The 16,671-nt window shown below is 44.8% G+C and overlaps 1 protein-coding gene across 10 annotated transcripts in view; it reads right to left on the bottom strand.

The window, feature by feature from the left end:
- Positions 1 to 12,274, bottom strand: part of NCAM1 (neural cell adhesion molecule 1) — a 485,915-nt gene extending 473,641 nt beyond the window's left edge. For 3 of the 10 annotated variants that reach the window (XM_068240761.1, XM_068240767.1, XM_068240765.1), the window contains exon 1: positions 11,813 to 12,269. In XM_068240761.1, coding sequence (XP_068096862.1) covers positions 11,813 to 11,930 — 118 coding nt within the window. In that variant the 5' untranslated portion in view covers positions 11,931 to 12,269. Of the gene's footprint in view, positions 1 to 11,812 lie in introns of all 10 variants that reach the window. The other 7 variants (XM_068240756.1, XM_068240758.1, XM_068240757.1 and 4 more) reach the window with 4 other exon arrangements.
- Between the last annotated feature and the right edge of the window lie 4,397 nt (positions 12,275 to 16,671).

Raw genomic sequence — 16,671 nt, 5'->3', positions numbered from 1 at the left:
CTGGGGCAGAAGGATCACACAGCACCATGTCCCTTTCCACATTACCCTGCAGCAGAATGCATCGACAGGGTGATATGCGTGGCGCCGCCCCCGCTCAGTGACGTACTCCATATTAGACAGGCAGTATGGCACTGGTTTACTGTTACTCTGCGCATGCACCGCTACCACGATCGCTCATTACCACGTTGCCATGTGTTGCCACACACTAGCATTACTGCATAATCTTTGCGTTAGGCATAATTCATTCTACAACACACTGCAGGGTTTGCAGCAGCCTACTGTCAACTTAGCTACTTCTGCCTCATCGCATCACACCGCGGCTAGTGTGAATAGTGTCACTGAAACGAATGGCCCTTGCGACGGGTGAGCAGCAGGGGAGCGGACCACAATGCAGATCAACGTTGTAAGTATTAAAGTGGCCTAAAGTGTACCCAAGGTGACGTGACTCTCCTGCTGATCCTGTGTCTCTAATACTTTTAGCCACAGCCCATCAACAAGCATGCAGATTAGGTGCTCTGACTGAAGTCAGACAGGATTAGCTGCATGCTTGTTTCAAGTGTTTGATTCAGCCACTACTGCAACCAAAGAGATCAGCAGGACTGACAAGCAACTGGTATTGTTCAAAAAAAGGAAACATTCCATGCTAAGGAATTACTATAAAACTTTATCCTGGCAGAGAAAAGCTTCTAAATGCAGAGGAGAGATAAAAAGGCCAATGGTTCATATATATTTTGGCTTAGAACTCTCTCAGACGGCGTGAAATACTGTATCATTCAGTTGAGACAATACTAGTTTTTAAGCTGATGTGCAGAGGCTAAAACCTGTAGGAGGATAGATAAAATTGTTTATCCCATCAGTTCATTTTCACCTCGGGCACTGAAGAAAGAATATACTTCCATTTGACTCTTGAGCAGTATCTGGATTGCACTGTTTTGAATATCAGTTTATACCTTATATTTATATAGTGGAGGCACATTAGGCAGCTTTTTACAGTGTACATTAAACAAATTGTTGTGTGTTTTGAAGTCAGTGATGCATTCACGTCCAGGGTATCCAGGCAACAAGCACGAGCTGACAAAGTAGTCCCACAAAGGCGTGAGATCCACAGAGGATAGAAAATGCGGTAGAGAGGAATGACCAGCCAATCTGAGACGCACAGTTAAATCGCCTGATCAAATCAATCACATCAAGAAGCCTTTTGGTACAATAAACTGACCACATCTACCAACAAAAATACCAGTAATGCGATCAGCGATATTCTGTTTCAGTTTTGCGGCTCTGTTTTCATAGGTAATTTAATTGCATCTCCTCTCGATCGCCTAACCCCACCCCATTCCTGAAACAATAAATCCTCTACCTGATGTCCAACGTAAACTTACTCCTTGGCCTTAACTCATTCCTGACAACTAACCGCCCCTTAACATATAACCTTTTTCTAGCCCCTAAGCCTAATCTCACCCCTTAAAGAGATGCTGTATCAAAAAAAAAGGTTCCCCTGGGGGGTACTCACCTCAGGAGGGGGAAGCCTCAGGGTCTCAATGAGGCTTCCCCCACCGCTGTAGCTGCAGGCAGTCCAGCGCCGGCTCCCCGAAATGTCCCGAAATCCTCCATTGACAAGCCTGACAAGCGCTGATTTATTTACCTTTCCTGGCTGCAGCGGGGGCGCGGTTGCGGCTCTGCGCACGGAGATAGGCAAAAATAGCCGATCTCTATCGGGTCTGCTCTGCTGCGCAGGCGCCGGAGACTTGTGCCTGCACAGTAGAGCGGCCCGACAGCGATCGGCTATTTCCGCCTATCTCTGAGGCGGGGAGCCGATACTGTGCATGTGCTGGACCCGGGAAGGTAATTATTTACATCCCCGCTGTTTGGGGAGCTTTATCTCCGCCGCCGCGGGACCGAGGAAGACTGGGGAAGCCTCAATAGGATCCGGAGGCTTTCCCCACCCGAGGTGAGTACCCCCCAGGGGAGGTTTTCTTCGTCACAGGTTTTCTTTAATGTTGACCCTTTTCCAATGCCTAACACTAACCTCTACTTTTAAAGTTAACATCTTGGCTGGGTATTGTTCTGGTTAAGGGCTCTGCCTTTGACATGGGAGACCATCGTTCTCAATCCTGGCTAGGGTCTGTACCAGGATGAATTCAGAAGTGTTTCTGGAAATATTATCATAGTCAGCAAAATGCTTCAGAACTCATTGGACGGGGCTTCACAGTGCAAGTGGACAATGACCCAGAGCATACTGCAAAAGCAACCAAAGAGTTTTTGAAGGCAAAGAAGTGGAATGCTATGCAATGGCCAAGTCAATCACCTGACCTGAATCCGATTGAGCATGCATTTCACAAACAAAAACAGACAAAACTGAAGGGAGAATGCCGCAAGAACAATCAGAACCTGAAGACAGTTGCAGTTGAGGCCTGGCAGAACATCACCAGGGATGAAACTCGGCGTCAGGTCATGACTCATTTCTATGCGTTCTAGACTTCAGGCAAAGGATTTGCAACCAGGTATTACAAAGTGAAAGTTTGATTTTTGTAATTATTATTCTATCCCATTACTTTTAGTCTCTTAACAAGTGGGAGGCACATATGCAAACTGTTGTAATTCCTAACTTGTTCACCTGATTTGGATGTAAATACCCTCAAATTAAAGCTGACAGTCTTCAGTTAAAGCACATTGTGTTTTTTTTTTTCATTTCAAATCCATTGTGGTTGTGTATTGAGCCAAACATTTTAGAATTGTGTCGATGTCCCAATATTTATGGACCTGACTGTAAATTTGCATTCAAATTTTGTATATTCCTGCATCAAATCTAAATGGTTTGCATCCAACTAACCATCCCTACCCCTGACTGTCCTGAAAGGTTTGAATAGATATTCAATAAGGGTGTTTTTGTATGCTACAAACATACCAAATATGCAAATATGTAATTTAAATATAGAAATAACTTGTTAAAGATATGTAGCGACGCCATATGACAATATACCAATATGCCACAGAAAATGTTTATAATGAACTAATGGCAAATTTTCTGTATTGAAAAAAAAAAAATCACATGACACAGCTTTCAGCTTGAACTGATTTGTTTTTCTTTTAAATAAATCACAAGGGAAAAGGTCTGCTATGTCTGAGGATCGGTTTCAACAACTCCCAGCAGACAGACTGTAGCAGGTGCTGAAATGTTCAACCCCACCCCCTTCCCCAATCAGTGGTCTGATCTCTCCCTATTCTCTTTTCTTCTTCACACACAGGGACTGACTGGCTAAAAAAGTGATGTACTGTGAAATGAACCCACGTTCACCTCAAATATTTAGTCATGTGCAGGGAGGTTTTTTCCCCCTACTTTTTTTAACCACTTGATGACCCAGCCTTTACCCCCCCCCCTAAGGACCAGCGCTGATTTTGCTGATCTGTGCTGGGTGGGCTCTACAGCCCCCAGCACAGATCAAACACCAGGCAGAGCGACCAGATCGCCCCCCTTTTTCCCCACTAGGGGGATGATGTGCTGGGGGGGTCTGATCGCTCCTGCCTGCATGTGGCTGGCGGGGGGGGGGCACCTCAAAGCCCCCTCCACCGCAGGATTCCCCCTCTCCCTCTCCTCCCTTCCCTGGAGATTGGAGGCTGAACAGGAACGGATCTATCCTGTGCAGCCTCTAGCAGGCTCCTGCCTGTCATGTGACAGCGATCCCCGACCGGGGATCGCTGATCTAGTACAACGCTGCTACTGTTAGCAGCGTTGTACAAATATAAACAAAGCGGATTATTTCCGCTTGTGTTTACATTTAGCCTGCGAGCCGCGATCGGCGGCCCGCAGGCTATTCACGGAGCCCCCCCGCCGTGAATTGACAGGAAGCAGCCTCTCGCGTGAGCGACTGTTTCCTGATTAATTAGCCTGCAGCTGGCGACGCAGATCTGCGTCGCTGGTCCTGCAGCTGCCACTTTGCCGACGCGCGTTATGAGTGCGCGGTCGGCAAGTGGTTAAACGGAACCAAAATTGAGACAACTATAAAGGCTGTCATCATAATCCTCTTTTTTTAATTTAGGAGAACAACCTGTCTGTCATGATTATAGTTCTCTTGGCTTCTGTAGTCTCTGATTCACACACCTGCAACAAGGAGACAGTCAGTGGAGTCATAATAACTGGTTTACATACTGGAGATGGTCAGTGTGATATGTTAAACAATTCAAGTTGATGCAAATGTTTTTGTTTTTGTTTTGTTTTTTGAATGTTTGCATCTTGGAATTTGACCAGTGTAAATCATCAGCTACTGTATTTGATTGGTTCCTTTCAAACCTGTGTGAATTTTCCTCAATGCAAAATGTTTTGCAACTTATTGTCTAGTCTACTGCTTGACTTTTAGAGTAGGTTCACACTTGTTTTAAAAACGTATCCGTGGCTCCGTTTTATGGCCCTGATCAAAAACGGAGCCACGGATACCAATGTTATAAATAGCAGCCTTCTTCACTCAAAATAAAACCGGATCCGTCTGCGTTCAGAGGGATCCGTTTTGAAAACCTGAACGGACGGTCCGGATTTGCAGCATTTTCATGGACCCGGATCGTTCCCTGCTTCACGGAGGGGTAGTGATAAACTATAGCAAAATGGATACCCCTCTACACAGGCATCTTTGGTCACAGAAAAGGATCCGTGTCCCAGCCTGTGGGTGGAGAGGGGGCCGCCATGCTGGAGGTGGTAGCAGGCAGGATGGGGGTGACAGCAGTCGGCGGGGAGGGGGATCCCCCACCCCCGCTCCCTCCCCTGGGTCCCCCGTCCCCGCTCCCCCTCCAGCTACTGGCACAAAAGTACAGAGAATGTATGTAAGCAGCTAGCAGAGCTTACCTTCTTTATTTTATTCGCTCACCATGTCACTTCCTGCAATGCTGCCCTCCAAAGTATAGAGGGCGACATTGCAGGAAGTCTAGCAACAAGCGGAAGAAGTAAAGAAGGTAAGCTCCGCTTGCAGCCTACAAACATTTTAAAAACTTTTGCGCAAGTAGCTGGAGGAGATGCGGCACAGAGACCCAGGTGAGGGAGAGGGGACTACCCCCCTTCCCTGCCGACCGCTAACCCCCCCGTGCTGGCTGCTACCACCTCCAGCATGGCAGCCCCCTCCTCTCACAGGCTGGGCATACGTTTCCACGGACTGGAAACGTATGCTTCAATTTTATTCAATAATGTAAACACGGAGGAATTGTTTTTACAAAAACGGATTCCATCTGCAACGGACTAGTGTGGACCTAGCCTTACTCAGTTTTCTTTGGACTTCACTTGATGAATGAGGTCTAATGATTTATCTACTTCTTGATATAAAAGCCCCAATGAGAAAATCAGAAAGGAATGTTTAACTGCATATGTGCCACTTTCATCACCCAAGTCAAAAATACGCTGAGTTGGGTATGCTGAGTTGTAAACCTGCCTCGCTGACCATCATTCTTGGCACACATTTCATGCACCACCAATTGTTAGTCTATAAGGAGGAAGTAGGAAAGGTGGAAATAGACAGTTAAGCTGTAGTCCTCGTCAAGACTGGCACCCGGCAGTAGACAGATGGCCAAACACAACTGCCTTTAGAAAATGGCGGCAGGGAAACTAAAAAGATGCATGAGCAGTGCTTAACCTCTCAACCACTGGCGTTTTTTAAGATTTATTTTGGTTCTAGTATAGTTTTAAAGAGACACTGAAGCGAAAAAAAATATATGATATAATGAATTGGTTGTGTACTATGAATAATTACTAGAAGATTAGCAGCAAAGAAAATATTCTCATGTTTTTATTTTCAGATATATAGTGTTTTTTTCTAACATTGCATCATTCTATAATGTGCAGATTACACAACACTCAGCATTCAAAATGAGTCTTTCAGAGCAGTCTGTGAAGTAATGAACTCTCCTCTGGCAGAGGAAAAGTAAACAGTTCAATTACAGTTGAGATAATAAAAGTCAGATAACAGCCCTCTCCAGGACTAACTTAGTCGGAGAGCTTAATGGCTTGTTTGCATAGAGATAACAACTGGAGTTTCTCAACTCTTCCTGTACTGGAAACAATTAGACTGATGTATCTGATCTTAATGCTTTATTTCTTAGCTGTACTACACATACAAATCATAATATCATCATTTTTTTTTCGCTTCAGTGTCTCTTTAAGAATAGATCAGTTATTAAAAGAGTTAATTTCATTCACCAGCTCATTCACTGGTGATGAGTATCAGTTGGAGTTATTTATTGATTAGGAAGGTTTTGTTGTTCCTGTAAGGAGCTTTCAGTTAGGTGTCAGGAAGAGATTATTATTGTTGATTTATAAAGCGTCAACATATTCCATGGCGCTGTTAATGGGAAAAATTAAGGTTAGGCATCAGGGAGCGGTTATAGACATCAGGAAGGGTATAATGTTAGGTGGAGAGGTTAGGCTCTATTTATAACATTCTCATGCCAAATCTATCAGTGCCAAAAGTATACATTTCCTTCATAAATAGATGGCCAGTGTCTTAAGTGCCCTAAACACCCCTACCCTCATCAGAAGTGCAGTTTCCCACTCTGATGAAAAAAAATTGCAACCTGGCAAAGATTTTAAAAGAAAAAATTCCATAATACAGAATCCCTACAATGCCTATTGGTGAATGCTTTCAATATTATAGCAATCCATACCAGAGTTTCGGGTCTGTTTCAAAACAACTACGAAGTCCTTTCTAAAAAAAAAATGCCTTGCAGACTTGAGCTTGCCAAACCATCAGTCATGCCCCTGCCACACCCCTAATTGTATCCCTAGCCACGCCCCTACCACACCCCTACACACACCCTGCTACTCCATTCTCCATTCATATCATAAAGAAAATATTTCTTTTTATTATACAAACCTCCCTGGTCCTTCCTATCACCAATTCTTGCCTGTACTTCATATCAGCATTTGAAAATTACCTATACTGTACATCAATCTAAAAAAACAGGAATACATTTTAGAGTCACAGAAACACCATGTAGTAGGAAAGTACATATACCGGTATTTACATGGAAGTGAGAATTAGGTTCCAAAAGAGGACTAGCTTGGAGCAATGGATACCTTTTGTAATGCTGACAATCCTTGTTCCAGCAGGGCTGCCATGGGGGTAACTGCTGTGATTCTGGTAGTGGGCCCTGAGAGTAGAGGCCCTGACGTATGCATGTACCCAGTGAGGGGCTTAATAGTTACCTTGTTTGAAGCGCTGAAATTCCAAGTGGGTTCTGATTCATGAAGAGTGTATAGTTAGACTAAACATTTGCTTTTCAATTAATGGGAACCAGAATTAGCATGGGCTGAAACAGAACTTTGCACAGAGTTATGCTGGGAATACACGGTGTGTTTCCGCGGCTCGATTCTGCCACCCGATCGATTCCCCACTCAACCCCGTGGGTGATTCTCTTATCTTCTGCTCGTTTTCCTTATCTTTTACCATTGTCCCCATGCAGTATCGAGCGCGGAATCGATCGGGCGGGTGATCGGACATGTCGGAAATGATCAATCGAGACATCTAAATGGCTCAATCAAGCGGTACAAACCGTGTATTCCCAGCATTAGGCCTCTTTCAGACAAGAGGCTGAAAGGTGCACTTGTCGGAGAGTTCAGCTTCCTAGCTGCCGCCCACAACTGCCATTTGGGTGCAATTTAGATGTGGCCGATTGGCAGCAGTAGTAACACCATTTATGTGACGTGCTGACTCTCGATGGTGTTACACGGAGGCAGAGGACCACGACATGTCACATCTGAGCATGGCTGCGACTGTGCTCAGATGTGACTCTATGGGGGGGGGGGGGGATGTACAGTACTGAGCACTAGCAAGGGCCTGGCTGGTGCAGGAGAGCAGCTGAGAGGCGGTAGATTCACTACCTTCAGCTGCCCATCTGAGGGAGGCCTTTTCAAATTGGGAAGTCTATGATTAATAAACAATTAATTAGCAGTACATTTTTGATAAAATCCCTAAATCTGGTTACCAATGATAAAAATAAATTGTTTAGCTAGATAAAAAAACAAACAAACAAACATAAAAATAAAAACACTGATGGTAACCCTGTACACTAGCATGACATATGGTGGCTGAGCAACCAATCACAAGGCCTGACAATAGTCACATGGGGCTAAGGAGTCCAAAGAGAAATACCAAATGGCAGTGGTTTTATTATTTGCATATATAAGGTGGAGGCTACAGAACTGCGACATAGCACTTTATGGTTGGACGTTAATATACATCATGTATTATTATTTTACAGTGACCTTAGCATTCTCCTCCAGGTGTCCTATTACATTTGGCATAATGTGTGACCTTCTTTTTCCCCTTAAACTGGTGTTGCTCTGATTTTTACACTGATGCCCTTTCCTGTAAAAAGCAGAAGGGCTGAGAGAAAGAAAAAGCCATCTGCTTGCCCTATAAATCACCCCTGAAAAGTCTAAAAAGGCTGGTAGAAATGATGCCATTGTTATGCAAGGGCAGCTACTTGGAGGGAGGGAGCATAAGGTCAGTACCATTGTAAAAGACAATGCATAAAAATCCTTTCTGCAGAGGCAAGAGAGGCCTGAATCTCTTTATTTAAATCAGTGTAATGTAACCTATTCAGAATGTTATATCTAAGATGCTTGCACCCCACCAACAGAGTACCCCTCTGTGGGATTCACAGCCCATCATTTTAAAACAAATCCTTCCACTGTTGGTGCCTCTCTGCCAGGGCTCATGTAGTTATGTACAGTTAAATTGATACAATTGTTTCATATTCTACATGCAACCTCTAAATTGTTACATTGTTTATTTGAAACATTTTATTTTTCAAGTATTCTTTGTGACCACTGCAGCTTCTGTGGAGAGATGTAAAATAAACCTTTTCTTATGATTTTTTTTACTGACTACATAAACAGGATACACAGGGTGATGTGGGCTGGGTGGGCTTGGAAGTTGCTATCAGTACTTAAATATTTTACACTAGTGCCCCTCTTCCCTATTTCACAAAGCTGGATATATGCAAATATGGATGAGCATCACAGCTACAAGGCACTGAGCCTGACTTCCCCACTTCATGCTGCATCTGCTTAATAGTCCTCATAACACAAAGCCCAGTAACCCAGACATATAAATCTCAGAGATGCTTGAGACCAGATAGAGGTTTCAGGCAATAATAATCATCTTTATTATGTCTCATGAGGGACAGAAGGTGGGGCTGGGCGAGCTGAGGTAATGCTGCCTCTCCCCCTCCTCAGCAGCAGCAGCACCCCCCACGGAGGTGAGCCGGAGGACAGGCTCTGCACTGTCACTGAGCAGCCAGGGAGCAGAGAACGTTGCCCTGGGAGTAAACATTTTCCCGCCCAGGGGGACAGCTGCTGATTGGACGGGGAGCTCGGGACCCGGTGTGCGCGCTCAGCCTCCACCCTGAGGGCGCGTTCCCGCTCCTCTGCCAGCCTCTTCATGGCAGACAGCAGTGCGCTCGCCATAAATTACTCATAGAGTGCGCTCAGTGACTCATTACAAGCACTGCCTAATAATCATAAGGCTGAATAAAAAAGCCAAACCGTTATCACCGGGCGTGTTACTAACACAACAGCGCGGCCGTGATGAGTGGTGACATGCACTGCAAGGAGGAGGACAAGCGCTCTCTTCACTCCCAGTGCTTCCTACACACATCCAGTGTATAACAGGAGGAGGAGGAGGGCAAGCTGCCCCATCACTCCTGCCATACCCAGTGCATCCTATACACATCCAGTGCTAGGGAATATACAGCTGCCCCATCACTCCTACCATACCCAGTGCATCCTATACACATCCAGTGCTAGGGAATATACAGCTGCCCCATCACTGCTGCCATACCCAGCGCATCCTATACACATCCAGTGCTAGGGAATATACAGCTGCCCCATCACTGCTGCCATACCCAGCGCATCCTATACACGTCCAATGCTAGGAATAGGAAATATACAGAAGGACAAGATCTCCTCAGACTACCCTCACTCCTGCGTGCTGCCATACCCAGTGCATCCTATATACATATCCATTGCCATTACAGGGTGAGGAGAAGCCCCCTCTCCCCTCACTCCTGCGTGCTGCCATACCCAGTGCATCCTATACACACGTCCGTCCAGTGCTAGCTGGGACTATGGGAGGAGGAGAAGCCCTTGTTTTGCTAAATTGTTGGAACACTCTTCCATCACTCCTGCTTGCCATACATGATCCAGCACAGCCTTTACACATGCTATGGACTATACACGAGAAGCTCTCCAATCACTCCTGCGTGCAATCCCTGCAGCCATACCCAGCACAGCCTATACACAATCCATGCTAGGGACTATATAGTCCTTCTCCCCTCACTTCTGCATGCAATCCCTGCCTGCCATTCACACTCCATCCTCTACACATCTATTGCTAGAGCCTATGTTACACAGGAGGAGAAGCTCCCTCTCCCCTCCTGTGTGCAATCCCTGCCTGCCGCCATACAAGAAACAGAGCAGCCTATACACATCTAATCACACGTCATATGATAATCCTATACTGTATACATCTAATGCCAGGGACTATACACCATGAAACAAGCCTGTAATACATGCAATGCTAGGGACTGAAGCCATCTATAATTGTTACTGTGTATAGAATCCAGCAGAAGATGACTGCATCCTCGGCGTGTGTCAACTTCTAACCTGAGCACTGACTGCTTCCACCAAGTGCCAGTGCATTGCATTAAACGGAATGCTTATGGCATCTCAATGAGCGCCGATTGCATAAACAAGTGCAGATGTCTTCTGGGGCATCTAAGCAGCCTGCGCTTCCCTGCAATGGGTGCTGCTGGTGAATATATATATGTATTAAAATATCACCTACTAAGATCTAGGGTGATGATTGCACGTTAGGACATGGTTGGTGGCACATTTTAATGGCAGTCTGCAGCCATCCAACCTGCCTGCAAACAAATCTATGTTGATGTAGGAGATGGGAGGGAGTGATCTCTCCAGTCTGTGTGTCTCTGTAGCAGCCTTTCTTGTAGGCTGGGTACCATTACTACTAACTTCACATTCCTCCAGCATGCAGTAAAAGCCATTCTTAAAAAACAAAGATCCAGCCCAGTGTGCCACAGAACATTACTATGTACTGCACATCTCACAGCAGATCTCTCATTAGAAAACCACATCCCATAGAAAAAAAGATAGCTTCGATTTTTTTTATTTTTTTTTTACCTACTAAAATGAAACTGTTCATTAAAAACCTAGTCGTCCCCAAAGAGGACAGCAGTCAAAGTTCCCTTCATCGAGGTATTTAGGATACATTTAGGCAACCATAATAAGGAAGATCTCCCCCCTCCTCTCTCTGCAAATCATGTTTTGCATACACAATAAATACATCACCATTCAAAGCATCGGTTAGAAACCCAATCGCTAGGCTAGGCATTGACAAGTGCACTATGAGCAGATCCAGTACATTCCTTATGTACCAGGGCAATATACATTTATCGTTGTCTTATGAAACTGAGGCGTTCATTAGCTTGGAAACGTTGTAAATGCCACCCTATCCCCAGAAAAAAAAGGGCTTGACTGAGGAAGAGCTGGGTTAAAACAAAAGGGAGAAGCAATCCAATTCCCACTGCTTCTGCAGATCGGTAGCTTAAAATAAATAAACAACAAACAAAAATAAATAAACACATAAAAATGTGCGTTGGAAACAAACCCTATTGCCATGCTATTCAGGAATAGATCGAAGGGCATCAAAACAAAGCACAAAGAAAAAAAGACACCATCACATCCTTGAAAGACTTCAACATCCTTTTGCACAGAAAGAAATCAGCCCTATGCAATTGACAATATAGAATCAAATACCTGCAGCTCCCAGGATACATAAAGTCCAGATGAGATCCTTAGTTTGCAGCATTGTAAATCTGCAGAGCGAAGAATTTCTCCTGCTGCTCCGATTTAAATTGGGTCCAAAGATGAACATAGGCGTTTAAGATCCCCCCTTTGTTGCCAATAAGCTGTACTGGTGCAATGATGTCAATGGGGTCTTGATGCCTTTTTTCCTTCCTTGCAGATTGTAAGTATTCTGCAAGCAATTCTTTTATTTCGAGTGGATTGCCAGCTACTCAGTAAGCTGCGTGCAGGCACTGATCAGAGAATGAGTGACAGTCTGAGCCTCAGCACACCCCCAGCAAGCAGACCTGATCAATGCGCCCAGCCAGAAACTCCAAGTTGGTGTCTGGATGGATGCTGGAGAGAGAGAGAGAGAGAGAGGGAGAGAGAGAGAGAGACCAACACCAGTATCCCTCCGCAGCCTCTGTACAAATATTACTGAGCATCCACCAAGCTAGAGGAGGAGAGAGGGGGAGAAGAGAGAGCACAGCAGATGCAGCTGTGTGCCAAACATGGAATGGACTTTTCAAGCTACATACGAATCAAGATATGATCTATTTCATCAGCATTCTAGAGAAAACTGACACAAGAAATGGAGCTGCAGCTTTGTTTTTTGAGAATTTGATGAATGAGTGAAAGTATTTTTATGGAACTGTCAGATCTATTATGACAAACTGAATGTGTTTTAGTAGAGGGCATTGATTTTTTGAATATTATAGTGCTCTTCAGTAACATCTTGGCTTAGTATTCATTTTTTTTTCTGGTCAGAGAGGCTGTACCGGTCTTCAGCGATAGGAAGACTGCGTGTTTATGTTTTTGAGATACTAAAAAAAAATGGTGTTTTTGCCCATGGCAACCAATTGTGTTTAGTCCTGTGCTTATTCACTTATTCACACAGACAGCAGATTGCTCATTTTCCCAGCGTTTTCTCTTGTCATGTCATCAGGGCCATGAAAACGACCACTGATAGTAATCTATGGGGACATCGGTTACAGGACTTATATGTAATTGTTATCGGAGTGTCCATTTGGTATTGCGGTCACTGTGCAGTAGAAAACTGTTGCATGCTTCTTTGAAAGGCCCATACCCGCTATGCAATTTTTCAGACAACCGGCGATTTTTTGAGCGATGAGCAATCGTTTATGCGATCTTATGAATGACGTTTAGGGATGCGTGGGGACAATGATCGTCATGGCGGATTGGATCTATAAGATCCCCGATGAGTCAGCGCAAAGCACCACGATCGCTTGACTTCCTGTTTGCACCTGTCGTGTGACGTCACGTGTACTCGCTAAGCCGGAATATGGATCGTGAAACGCTTGTTGTCAGGGGGACTTCGCTGGATACATCTTCCTCCGTTGAGTGGTGAGTATTTAATGTATGGTATGGTCACGTCACATAACTTAACGCACCTGTTCGTGGTGGCGTTCCTTCATCATTTTTCTGGCATTCCGCGGCACAGGTGCTTCACTTTAACAGGTGAAATTTCTTTACAGCCACCAAGACCAAAAACAGGAAAAGAGACGTGTAGTTCATATTAGGACAACAAAGCAGAAGAACGTGGTGGCCAACAAATGAACTGTCCATGAGAATGGGACCTAAGGAAATAAGTAGTGCCGACTTTAGCTGCCACTTGGTTGCCAGAATTTAGAAACATATGGGGCTTGATTCAGTAAACGGTGCTAACCTACTTAGCACGCCTGAAGACTTTAGGCGTGTTAACCAGGGTGCTAAGCAAGTTAGCACTGTTTCTACAATCAGATCACGTGCAAAGACCCATGCGCAAAACTTTGCGCTCGCGGAACGTCGCATAGATGTGAATGGGCACTGCGCGCGCACGGCGCCGTGCGCGCGCAAAACTTTGCACGCGATCTGATTTTAACACGCCCAAACTGAGATAAGGCATGATAATGGCCTTTTCAGAAGCGTGCTAACAGTTAGCACTGCTTACTGAATCGAGCCCATGGAATGAATTTCCCTCCATTTGACATCATCTTTCCCTGTTTTTCATACCTAAATAGCTCTGTATTGCTAGTGCACATTGTGCTGTCTCATGGGGGCTGCCATCTTGCTTTTTCTAAATTCTTAAAACTACAGAGCTTATGTTTCTAAAGCCTTGCTTACACACACACACACATCAGGACTGCTGCCCACAGGGATCGGACGGATGGATGAGGCAGGTTAAGTAGGAGAACAATGTGCTTGGCTGACACAATCTGCTGCCAATCTAAGCGCTTGCTGATGAAAGGTGGATCGGTGCTGCTGTACACACGCTAAAGGGCAGCTCAACTCAACTCAGACCCCTCAACTGAGAACCATCTACTAGATGTGAAAGGGTTTTGCCTCGTTCACAGTGGTGTGACATTCACAGTGCTGCGCCAGTGTTGCGGTATGGTAACGCACTGCATGCAAAGTATTACTGCTATGCGCTCCATGAAGTGCATTATCGCAAAATACATACGTTAATAGGTACAGAGAAGCATACTTTTCATTGACTGTATGCTTACTATATGCGATGCAAAGCGGCCGTATTGTGTAGTACAACTGTTACGTTGTGTTGCTGTTATACAGGGAACAAAACACAACGTCTCACTGTTGCTCGAAGCTTGGGTTCAGAAAGACATACCTACAGTAACTACAGTCAGAGAAGCCTCAGAACCCTAATGAGGCTTCCCTCATTGTTCTACAGATCCCAAGGGTGGACCCTCTGCATATCAGAACCGTGCTCCTCTTCTCTGTTAAGCAGTTAGGCATGGCCGTGCAGTGGCCACGCAAGCACGACCGTGCAGGTACAGTAGCATGGAGCCACTTGTGCACAAGTGGCTCTGTCTTAAAGGGATACTTAAGTCCAAAATAAAAAATTATTTTTACTCACCTGGGGCATCCCTCAGCCCCCTGAAGCTGTATGGTGCCCTCACAGCCTCGCTGTGATCCTCCTGTCCCTGCTGGTGGCTACTTCTGGGTTCGGTGACAGCCGCCGACAGGCTGGGAACGCTAGTGATTATCTGTGTTCCCAGCCGCAATATCACCCTCTATGCTGCTATAGCGTATAACATATACGCTATAGCAGCATAGAGGATGATATAGCGGCTGGGAACGCGGAGAATCACTCGCGTTCCCAGCCTGTCGGCGGCTGTCGCCGAACCCGGAAGTAGCCGCCAGCGGGGACAGGAGGATCGGAGCGAGGCTGCGAGGGCACCATACAGCTTCAGGGGGCTGAGGGATGCCCCAGGTGAGTAAAAATCATTTTTTATTTTTTACTTAAGTATCCCTTTAAGGTGGCCATACACTCGTTAGATTAGCAGCTGATAGATCATCAGATAGATTTCTGTGTTTAGGAAAATGTTTTACTAGGAACAGATTTCCAATAGATTTCAGTATGAAATCTATTGAAAAATCAATGTGATGGCATGTTTTTGTCATCAGATTTCCATTAGGTCCAATGCAAAATCATAAGCAATCTCAACAGATCGACCTAGATTTCCCAGCATGTCAGATCGATTGAAATCGATTGAAAACGATCAACCGGTCAATCGACCGATCGGCCGCTAATCGGCTCAGTGTATGGGACCCTTTACTGTGTCGGCGTGGCCTCGCTCCCATGACTGCTGTGCAGCTGCGATGATGCCTGAGGAGGCGTACGGGCCCGATTAAATTGCAGACAATCTGTTTTGGGAAATTTTTGGTGAGGTCCACGCTCAGCTAGGGGGGACAGGAGAAAGCCGAGGGAAGTCTCAATAGGATTTTGAGGCTTCCCTTACTACAGCTAGATATCTCTTCTTGTACCTGAGCTTCGGCTCGGGTACACTTTAAAGTGGTATTAAACTCCCCAGATAATACTTTCAGCACCTATTCTTATGTTAGGTACACACTATGAGAGTTTCTGGCAGATCGATTATTTCCAGCATGTCCGATCTGATTTACGAGCATTTTGTAATCAATGTCCTATTAAAGTGAATGGAAAACAATCGGAAAATGATCAGAAAACGATCAGAAATCAGATCGGACATGTTGGAAGTAATTGATCTGACAGTAAATCCGACAGAAAATCTCATAGTGTGTACCTAGTAATAAGGACAAGAAAGATCATCTTAAACTATACCCATGACTAAAAACATTTAAAGTACCCCTAAACCAGGGACAAAAAAAATGAATATAGCCCATGGTGGGCTAGATTACCTCTTTGGGCCATATGCAATTAACTTTTTCACCTGACTTTTCTCCCAGGAGATAATTTTTCATCTCCAATTTAAAATAACTTTTCAGCACTTTTCAACAAAAAAAGTACCAAGAAGATGGTGAAATAGTACTACTAACATAATTTTGAGTATTTTCTTGCTTTCTGCTGGCTTAAAAGGCAATTTATTGACAAGTTTAAAAATATCACCTGGGAGAAAACTCAGGTGAAAAAGTGAATTGCATATGGCCCTTAGTGTCTTGACGTTGCTCGGGTACCCCCTGTTCCCTGTCCCTGGTTCTCTTCATATACAACAGAATCCTCCAATCGAATACTAAAACCAGGAAGGTCTGTACCCCCAGTGGCGACACGTGACTCGTGTACAAAAATATGCAAATTGGTGAACCACCTCTCTTTATTACCCACACATCTGCAGATGCAAGAGCAAGCTGTAAAGCACCACATGTATGAAAACAATTCATATACAGTGATCAGCCTGTGTTGGGTAAAAACAGGTAACTTTCATTGACCAATGGATAACAGGAATAACTGACAAGGACAGTGAGCCAACCTCCATAAAACCAGGAATCAGAGAGACCCCAGGACCTACATGACTCTGACTCTACATCAGTGTGATACAACACATCATAGCCAC

Source organism: Hyperolius riggenbachi, chromosome 6 (assembly GCF_040937935.1).
Source record: "Hyperolius riggenbachi isolate aHypRig1 chromosome 6, aHypRig1.pri, whole genome shotgun sequence".
Taxonomy (NCBI): domain Eukaryota; kingdom Metazoa; phylum Chordata; class Amphibia; order Anura; family Hyperoliidae; genus Hyperolius; species Hyperolius riggenbachi.
The sequence above is the reverse complement of the archived record's forward strand: the minus strand, read 5'-3'. Positions and strand labels throughout refer to the sequence as shown.